Consider the following 10849-nt stretch of genomic DNA (forward strand, 5'->3'; position numbering starts at 1 on the left):
TTAATTAATTAAGAATAAAAATGAGCGTCGAAAATAAATATTAGATAAAACCGATATCTATTAAGAAAGTTGTAGTGGTCGTGACAAGGATTACGGATATATAAAGAATGCTGAAATCCGAGTTATAACGAAGAAGTTATGACCTGTCGAAGTTTCACGACAAAACCGGCACGGTGCTAAATGTCGTAAAAAGTGAGTTTCTGATAAACTACTTTTTAGCCTTAGTGATCTAAATGAAACTCGTAGTGTTCGTTAAACCGAGAGTAGGTATAGAAAGAACGCCCAAATCTGACTTCGTATGAGGAAGTTATGATTTTTCGAAGTTTCAGCTTAGCAATAGACAGCTAAAAACTCGAATTTTAGATCAAATGATTTTTAGCCGATACGACCTAAACGAGAATCGAAGGTCTCGTAAATAGTAGCACAACGGTAAAAAGTCTGATGAAAACGGATGTCGGATGAAGAAGTTATGAATTTTTAACGGATTTCCTGTCCCGGTCTGTTAAAAATAATAATATAAAAATTAAACTCAAAATTAGCCAACGAAGTCTAAACGAAAGTTGTAGAGAGTAAATTTACCTACGCGTGCATATAAAGAACGTCAAAAACGGAGCTCGTATGCGCAAGTTATGGATTTTAGAAGTTTTGGCGCGAAAATCGAGAAAAATCCTCAAAACCGAGGAATTTCGCATAGGTGGACTTCGGCCACCTCACCCTCGCTTAGAATGTGACGCGTGTCCAAAATGCTGCTGAGTCATCCGAGCTGCTGAGTCATCCGAAGTGGTCCAGTGAGAAGGCGACGCGTGCCCCTTCCCTCGTGCGTCCGAACCTTCGCAGGAGCCACGAGCCTCCCCTCTTCGGATCCGGACTTCGGTCCAATCAGAGGCTGCCAGCAGCCCCCTCGCATGCGCAGCCACGTGCGAGCCCACCTGCGAGCCCTCGGATATGCTGCCACCTGGGAGCTTCTCAGCCGTCCGATCAGAAGCCTCCCCCTATAAATAGAAGGCTGCGAGCCTTCTCGGATATTTTTAAGAAATTGCCACTTTTAGCCTCTTTCTTCATATTTTCTTCATTTTAACATCCCCCAAAGCCTCGGTATCGATTATAACCCCCGGAATACGCCACGAAGTGCCCGAGAAGCCCGGAAAATTATCTTTTCGGTTTCGAAGCCCGACTTTTGCAGAGTCCGGTTTCTCAATAAAACTCCCGGTTTTATTAGAAACGAACGTTTTAGGAAACGAATTGCTGCCCGATTATCATCAAATCATGTGAGTGTGTAGTTACTTTCACTTTACACATAGATATGAAGTATTTAGCTTAAAATACGTGCTATGTGTAAATATGTTAATTGTTTATTTGAGGTGACTGTTGAACAGATGTTTTATACATGTTTTAAATTGTATATGTATTTTATCTACAAATATGTTGGGTAGAACATGGGTAGACGAAATAGTCGGTGGGTGTTAAAATTATGAGAGGCATCGGTGTTGTTGTTGGTGTTGTCGTTGTAGTTGTCTAGCGGAGTATAGATGACGATCACAGACCTTTCTAGACAGTCCAGTGGTACATTAGCAAGTTCGCAACTTGTAGGTGTTGATGAACTAAATGTTCATTGGCGTACTCCAATCCCCCTCATGGTTGCCTTTAGGACATGTATGGCTGAGGAGTCCCCTCAGCAGTAGTGTCCATCCCGATGATATTCCTTAGGCTAAGTCCCTTGTGTTAGGTGTTTAGGGATGTAAAGTGAGGACAACGGGAATGGGTAATCAGGGTTATTGTTGATTGGTGAACTTAATAAGTTATTATTATTGTGGGTTGAAAACCCTATATGTTCACCAGGCTCCCAAGCCTGGCCCACTCAGCTTTTTATGATTGCAGGTAGTGGATCCCGAGCATAGTCGGAGGACGATGAGAGATTTTTTATTATAGGCCAGTAGTTGTAAATAACTGTAGTAAGGCTTATAATGTCTTGTTTATGCTTTTGATCTGTATCGGAACATGACATCCCGAGGTTTTGATATATATGGAAAATATATACCTTCTTAAAGAAGGGTTTTCATAAACTTTTATCATGTATTGTTTTGGGGACCAATTCCGCAACATCTTTTAAAAAGATTTCTCTGATTTTGTTTTAAAAAGCATAAAATAAATCGGTCTTTTCTGGCCGAGAAATTAGGGGATGTCACATCATCACCATTACCGACTACCTTTTCAAAATCGCATCCACTTTCATGAGTGCGAACGTAACTACGCTCGATAAGCGAATCCTTCCGTTATCAGAAAAACTAAGGTACCTAACAAACAACATCGCAAGAAATCTCCACGGCGCATATCCAACCTTACATACCAAATTACAGCAAATCCATCGAACTTTACCTGGTAATTTTTTCCAATCTTTTTTCTAGTTGACCTAATTCTACTGTAAAGAGAGTTTAAATGAAAAATGTTTCAACTTTTTCATGTAAGAGGTCGTAATGAAATTAAACGTATGGATTTTGACCAAATTTGTGTATTATTTCATCTAAAACATGTATTGTTTACCAATTGCATTTCTTTAAACCCACAGCTCGAATCCAGAAGTTTCTCCTTTTAGATTGCATCTGATTCCAAATATTGATTACTTTTCACTGTAACTATTCATTATCCTATTTTGATTCCGATTTATGATTATATGAATTTTACTGGTTCACAGGATCAAATTTTGATATTTTTACAACAACCTAATTTTTTGTTTCAGGTTACTACCATCGAATTCACATACAAATGTAGGTAAACTATCTCTCTCTCTCTCTCTCTCTCTCTTGATTCCTCTCTTTTTATTGTTTAGAAAATTGCAATAGGAGATTCACACGGAGTGGTCTCAGTGGGGAGGCTGTAATGGGTTACGATTTTTAGTGGTGGAGGATAGTGGTTGGTGGTGATTAAGACGGGATGTGTTGGTAGCCGTATAAGGTGGTTTTGGTGGTAGGTATCATGGCAATAACCATGGCACCACCACTCTTCCGAAACAAGCCATAATTCCTAGTTTAGAGAATAAATGAACCAGATATGTGTTTCCTTTTAATTTTCCTCTCTTCATTTTTTATTTTGATTTTAAGCACTATCTGGTATATATCATTTTTATTGACCTTTTTCTCACGGGTTTGGTGCCTTAAACTTGATATTTTGCTCATGAAGAACTCTGATAATGTAAATGTTTGTGACCTTTGTTTTACAAGTTTGCCATCCACCCATTTCTCATACATTAAGAACATAAAGGAAAGGCTTGTTCTATTTCTGTTCAGTTACAATGATAGAAAGCTTCATGGAGTATTTGAAGCTACAATTCTTGGTTCAATGAACATCAATAGGTATGCCTGGGTTGCTGATACAGAGGATTGTGGATACACACATTATCCAGCACAGGTATCATTTTCCCTTTTGTGTGAATGACTCAACACATAGTGTCTGAATACATACATACTGATACTTAACTTATGTGATTGTATTTCAGGTCCGTGTTCGTGTAAGACATGGTTGACTTGATTATCTCGGCGATCTGTTTCTACACGATCGTCTTATGTTTGCTTGGTGAACAGGTGAACTGTAGTTATTTTTCCTTTGAATTAAGATTTAAGACTTCTTTTTTTATATAGGCCTATTACATGCCCAAATCTGATGGGTCGGGAGTCAGGACACGATTCTTGTTTTGAAAAACTCATTTATGATGATTAAATTACTTAATTTCTCAAAAAATAAACTTATTTAGTTCATGGCTAAATTTATATTTTTGTTTTGATTATAATTACTTGTAAAGTTTGCAATTTATGCTCATTTATGTAAAATACACATGCTAAATGTTTGGAAATTTGAAACTAATGATATTGATGATGTTTTTGAAGGTTTATTTTTTTGTGAAAGAGAAAAGAGAGAAATATGGCAAAGTGAAAAGACGACAGGGACGGTATATTTTTCCTTTGGATCTTTGAAACTTGCATGTATATTTTTCTTAGTTTCTTAAATCCTCTTTCAAAAATAGACAATTTAACAAAATATAAAATCAATGTAGGAGAATAAGGTAAAAATAAAATTGAAAAAAGTCTACATTGCCTAATTAATTATGATATTTGGTTGTTAAAAAAACTACATTTCCTTTATACCATTGGTTATTTTATTTTATGTTCTTACGGTTGTACATTTTTAATTTGGATGTCAAAAGTTAGTAACTTAGTTTCAAAATAAGAATAAGAAATGCATTAGGGAATCATTATCACCGCATTGATTTTATCCATGAAAGGGTTGTTTTTTGGTTTTATATATGAAAGTGACTTTACCTTTTGTTTTAGTTAAGAAAGTCCATTGAGAATGTTTATCATTATTGATTTATTTTGTTGTTTAATGTTAAACCTTGGTATACAGATCTGGTGGTGGGAAATGGTGGGGTTGAGCATACAAAGAAAAGAAATTGCAAGGAGGTGGCATATCATTGATGATCCATGGTAACTTACGCTCTTTTTGTTGTTTTCCTTTGACCGTTTGGATTATACATTGGTTTATAATAAGTTGATTTTCAAGTTATCAGGGAAGTTGATTGGAAACCTTGGAGTGGGAACCCAGCAACATGGTGATATAAGTTTTATGTTTTAAAAACTAATATGCTCTTTGGCTTATTTATACCCATTTTTGCTTGATGGTTTAAATAAGTGGGACAACAAATTGGGTGATGGTGACTTTGGATCAACAGTAAGTCTAATGCATATTCAAATTTACATTTCATCTAAATCTAATTAATTATACAATTTATAATTTACAGATGTCTAGAGGCGCAAAAACTATTCAACGAGACTTGAAGAAGTAGTATGTTATTTTCTTTGACTATTCATACATCTCTAATCCCCATCCCCATTATGTGCATACATTATTGAATTAATATTTCTTCATTTCTTTTCTGTTTTTTAGCTATCCCCTGAATGATGCTGCAGAAACCATTAATGAGATAGGAGTTATCTGAAGAGTCATATAAGGAACAAATGGAATCCTGTATGTATTATTACTCAATTTTCTTTGTAATTATTAATGTTTTTTTTTTGTGAGTTAATCATTTACAAGTCTGTCTTACCTATGTTTTTGATTGTTGAAAAGGATAAGACATACTTTGCAAAGAAATGTATATTGAACAACCAATTAGACATTACCACTACACCATTCTGATCATACATTACTACTACACCCTTACAAGATGTACATATATTTGTTTCACTTGTTTTTGATGTTCTCTACTAAAGTATTGCACTTTCAAATAACCAATGGATAAAATGTGGGAATGAAAAGAAATTCAATATGAAAATCAGACACTTGATCTTGGATTTGTTTTGTAGGTTGAAATCGACTTACTTCGTCTGTTGTACTTATTGGATCTGTTATAAGCTTGGTTTTAGCTCTATTGTTTCAAAACAAATACAATCATACATCAGTATATCCAATTTTTCTTTATTACAAGTGGTTACAAAAGATGTTTTCATATTGAAGTATATTATATAAATTGATTAAAAAACAATTTTATTAGTCTAAAATATTATTAAAAAATATGCTTGAAACATTTTTTTGTAAATGTTTATTATAAAAAAAATTATATATTCACCGACAATGTTTTTTTATTAGTATGTATCACAATAGTTGTTGGAATGTTGTATTTTAGATTTTATAATAGAAACACAGTTTTTTATTAGTATTTAAAACAATTAGAATATCTACTAAAAAAATGAATACTTAGAACCACATTTTTAAACTATTATAAGTTCCTATACGACACAAATTTCTCACCAACGTTAATATGAATGTATCATTATTTATGTATATTGAATGTTATAAGTTGTTGCGACCGTTAAATGGATCTCTTTAATATTATTATCTTAATCCACACTTTAAAATTGAAATATGGTCATAGACAAAAGAAAAATAATCCAATTATTTAACTTATTATTAGATGTAGAGATCATAATTCTTTGAAGCTAAGCTGATCGCATTTCCAAAATCTGCAAGTTAGTTCGTGTCGATGCACTAAGATTATAAAAGGAAGGGCTATCAAAATACCTTGCTCACTAAAATTTATATCCTTATTTATTACAAGGTTACAACTATTATTTTAACATTGCTGAGCTCAGTCTGTTAAAGTTAACACCTTAGTTGTTATATTTTTGAAAATGAAAATTTTGTCGAACCCCACCCATTAGGCAGTTAAAAATAACAACAGTTATCACTAAACCATTTATGGATTTCTTTTATGGCATGGTGGTGTCAAAGAAGAAATGTACAATGAATATCACCTAATGGTTTAATAACAATATAATGATGCAAAAGAAGAAGATAATGACTAACATCCCAAATTTCAACCGTTAACGTTGTTGATTTTATTTAAGTCGCTAAAGGGATGATGTGTGGATAACTATTATGATTCAAATCAGTATATAAATTTATTCTATGACCAATAATTATTGTAGTTTGATTGTTTGGATGATTTATTTTCTTTTTCTAATCGTGTAAGTTTATACATTTGAAGTAACTGCGTCAAGAAAAAAAATTGAAAAAATTATTCGCACCCGTCGCTTGGCGCGGGTAAACAGCTAGTATGAATTTTATATAAATAACTCCTGAGAAATATATACCTATACTTCCAATGGTTTTGTGGATAAGTTAGTTGTCTTCTTACTTCAAAGTCCTGGTTCAAATCCTACTTTTATATTTCATCTATTTTTAATTTTCAGTACACATTATGTAATATGGTGACCCTTACTTCTTCGATTCATGCCTTGGATCAACCCGTAAGACTCCATATATTTGAGCAAGATGTTACGCGTTCCAAACCCATTCAACCCTATGCTCTTTAAAAAAAATAACAGCCGCATGCCACGTTAGGTTTCTAAGACTAAGCGGAGGGGCACTCGCCACTTGCCTCGCCCGCCTCGCTATAGCACCCCTACCCCTCGCCAGGGGGTTGCCACCAGAGAAGCGCTAAAGTTTTGGCGAGAAGAGAGATGATGAGGAACAAATTTAATTGGTGGGATTAGGGCGCATGAAGGGGATTCGCTTTGCGTCATAATCAGTCCTTATCTTTTCTAAGCGTTTATTTTCGCTGAGTACCCAAAGATTCGATAAACGTGAAAACCCTAGTTTTTGATTCGTCCGATGGGATTAGGGCACATAAAGGGGATTCATGCTCAAATGTTAGTTTTGTTATTTAAGTTATTGAACACGTATTGTTTCACTGGATTGGATTCATTGAGTCTTAAATTGCATATGTTTTAAGATGTTTCAGTATTTGGTGATTTTAGTTGGCTTAATCGAGGAGGTACCTTTTTTTTTTGAACCGGCCAATAATATATATTAATAAATAGGGAAAATAAACAAGCCACAATTAGTGGCATACAAGAGACAAGCATAAACAGAAAGAGAAAAAATAAGATGACAAAACTGAAAATTTGATGATTCAAAAAGACAGAGGGCATTGAGACCGTGTTGCCTAATTAATCTTATCAAGTTTTCCCCTGTTTTTCACCCATAGATAAGTCACTGATTTTATTGTATCATTGACTTTGTCGGGAGGTATCCGGTTCTTCTTGAAAACTCTTTCGTTCCTTGATTTCCAAATGCTCCATAATGCTCCATAGTAAACTGCCAAAAGAATCTTGCTCCTCCTGTTATGACACATCCCCCGCTGAGAAACTGAGTCCACGACATCCTTAACCGTATGAAAATCCTCCGTATTCACACTACACCATCTTGATAAGCCTTCAAAAACCTTCCTGACATAAGGGCAGTCAACCAAAACGTGATCTGCGCATTCTTCGTATTCATTACACATGGGACAGGTCAAGTTTTCCAGAACTACCCCTCTTTTTGAAAGTTCCAATGCGACTGGAATCCTCCCCCTTTTTGCCCGCCATATAAAACAATTGACCTTCAGTGGGATTTCATTAAGCCAAAAGAACTTTCCATCGATATTATGAGGTCGGTAATCCCATCTATGTCTAAGAGCGCAGACTGTGTATATTCCATTCGAGGAAAGCTCACACCTCCAGGTTACACCGTTGGCTGTAGGTTGTTTAGATAACACAGATGGAACAGATATATCTTTGTTTACAAGATCTTTCCTTATTCCAGCAATGTAATTCCACACTCCTGTTAATGATTTTTTCAAATAAACATCATCAGGTTTCGACTTGAGGTTATGTAGGCTTGAGATGACTTCCGCCCAAAGATGGTGAGGTTCGGTTCTCAACTTCCATCACCATTTCATTATCAAAGAGATATTAAGAGCTTTAATCATACCATTACCCAAACCACCCGATTCCTTGGGTGCGACTACCGTGTCCCATAAGATCCAATGAATTGTCTTCTTTTCTTCCGATGCACCCCATAGAAACCTGTTCCTCATTTTCTCAAGGGTTTGGATCACACCCGCAAGCGCTACAAAAAGTGACAGGAAGTATGTTGGGACGTTGCCAAGGACTGATTGAATAAGAGTCAGTCTACCACCAAAGGAGAGGGTTTTTGACTTCCATTTTGAAAGTTTGACTTGAAATCTTTCTATGATTGGTTTCCAATTCTTCTTTAAATTCATGTTGGCACCAACCGGAACTCCTAGGTATGTGAAAGGGAGGGAGGACGGTGCGCATCCGAGAGTACTGGCCCAGTTTGAGACTTCTTGCATTTCCACCCCAACTCCAAAAACTTTGGATTTATTGAAATTAACTTTTAGTCCTGATGCCGCATGAAAGAAGTGGAGAATTCGAGCTAGGTTATTGATGTTTTTCCTTTACCAGTCCCCCAGAAATAATGCATCATCTGCGTATAGTAGATGTGAGATCAAAGGGCCACCATTTGGTAATTTAACACCTTGGAAGATGCCTAGTTTACACGTTGACCGCATCGCAACACTAAGGCCCTCCATGGCTGCTATAAAAAGGAACGGGGAGAGCGGGTCACCCTGCCTGACTCCTTTGGATAATGGGAATTCCTCTGTCGGATTTCCGTTGACTAAGACAGAAGATCTTGCAGATCCAAGGCATCCTCTTAACCACATCCTCAATTTACTCCGAAATCCCATATGCATCAGGTTCGTATCAAGGAAATCCCAATTTACTGGGTCAAAAGCCTTCTCAAAGTCCACCTTGAAAAGAAGAATTTTCCTTTTGGTATTTTTTGCCCACAAATAGATCTCGTTGACCACCAGGGGCCCATCAAGTATATTCATCCCTTCAATGTATGCTGATTGCACCACATCGATGCAGTTTCCCATCACTTTCTTCATTCTGAGCGAAATAATCTTAGAGATGATTTTATAGATGCATCCAATGAGACTGATTGGTCGATAGTTGTTGAGTCTAATTGTGTTGCGTCTTGGGCTTTATGTTTTGTATCCGGATTGGGCTTGTCCATCCGTGTTTATCTGATAGGGTTATACTATAAATATGCATGCATGTATGCATTAGACGGTGTTGATAATTACGTTTATTGTTTTGTAACCCTAAACACCTATACAGTTGAAGTTCTTAATCGAGCTCTTCTGAGGTGTTGAAGTATTAATCATTCGACATATTCAAATCCATTCTTGTGTTCTTGATTACGTTCTTAATTGTTTGCTTGCATAGAATCTAACGATCCTAATAGAACATTGTTCTAACAATTGGTATCAGAGCAGGAGACTGTGTGATCAATATACATTCCTTCTGTATTCAGAATTCTTTAGGGTTTCCGCTTTTATCGTATAAATAGAAGCCGTCTTCTTCGTATCGACGGCAACTCTGTTTCAGATAAAACCCTAATCTCAAGTTTACAGGTTTGATTCTAGCAGCTCACCATGTCTCACGAAGATTCGCAAACAAATCCCATCAACATCTCAAACAGCATTGGATCAACAACCAGGATACCCATACTCTACACTCAAGACTATGAAGTATGGGCGCATCACTTTGAAGACTACGTGATTGGATCTGAAGATAATGACTATCTCATCTGGGAAGCTATCACACTTGGGCCGTTTGTTCATTCAGGAACGAACACGACAGTTAAGTCCCAAAAGGAATATAACAAGCTTGTGTCGGATGTAGAGAAGATGCCGCAGGATGAGAAAGACAAGTTGCTGTGTAACGTGAAGGCCATGAGAATGATCAGATTCGCCTTGAAATCTGACACTTTTCGATTGGTTGGATCATGCACGACGGCCAAAGAAATCTGGGATAGGTTGAACGAACTTTATTCAACTGATGAAGATCTGGAACACTCCATTCAAACCTTGCTGCTGTCAGAATTTGGAGTTTTCAAACAGAAACCAGAAGAAAAACTCATACGAACTTTCGATCGGTTCAATCATCTTCTAAGTAAGATGATCAAGCATGGAATAGAAAGAAAGTTGATCGAGCAGAAGGTGACCTTCATGAACGGTCTGAGACCAGAATGGATGGCTGTGGTTTCAACCGTGAAAGCCCATGAACAGTTTAAATCTTACTCACTGGCGAAACTTGTGGGAATACTTAAGTCCCATGAAAGTGTAGTAACCAAAGAAGCGAAAGTAGTTTCTGGTGTGGGATCGCTGGCCCTTGTCTCAAAAGCAAAAAGCATTGCAGAAGAAGAAAAAGAGTCTGATATGTCTGAGTGTGACCTTACAAGCGAGGAGTATGCTATGATGGTCACCAATCCAAAGAAGTTTGCAAGAAGAAAATTTCCTGTCAACAAGAACCGAAACTGGCAGGGAAGTTACAGTTCTGAGAAGGTGAAGGACGAAGCGAAAGTCTCTTCTCAAAAGGATGAAGACAAGAATGAGAGCAAACTTGCAGGAGACTCTGGGTTCGACTGCAACTACTGTCACGGC

General features: G+C 36.6%; 2 protein-coding genes across 2 annotated transcripts; both read right to left on the reverse strand.

Annotated features, from left to right (window-relative positions):
* Window positions 1–7498: 7498 nt before the first annotated feature.
* LOC145106639 (uncharacterized) lies at window positions 7499–8599 on the reverse strand. The gene is made up of 2 exons (XM_079043593.1): window positions 8308–8599; window positions 7499–8157 (listed from the first exon to the last, which is right to left on the reverse strand). The coding sequence occupies exons 1-2, from the start codon at window positions 8597–8599 to the stop codon at window positions 7499–7501; spliced, it is 951 nt and encodes a 316-aa protein (XP_078899719.1).
* Window positions 8600–8794: 195 nt separating this feature from the next.
* LOC145106640 (secreted RxLR effector protein 78-like) lies at window positions 8795–9289 on the reverse strand. The gene has a single exon (XM_079043594.1). It carries the CDS (start codon window positions 9287–9289, stop codon window positions 8795–8797), a length of 495 nt encoding a protein of 164 aa, XP_078899720.1.
* Between the last annotated feature and the right edge of the window lie 1560 nt (window positions 9290–10849).

Source organism: Lactuca virosa, chromosome 4, assembly GCF_052849685.1.
Source record: "Lactuca virosa cultivar CGN04683 chromosome 4, Lactuca_virosa_CGN04683_v6, whole genome shotgun sequence".
In the NCBI taxonomy this organism is placed as follows: domain Eukaryota; kingdom Viridiplantae; phylum Streptophyta; class Magnoliopsida; order Asterales; family Asteraceae; genus Lactuca; species Lactuca virosa.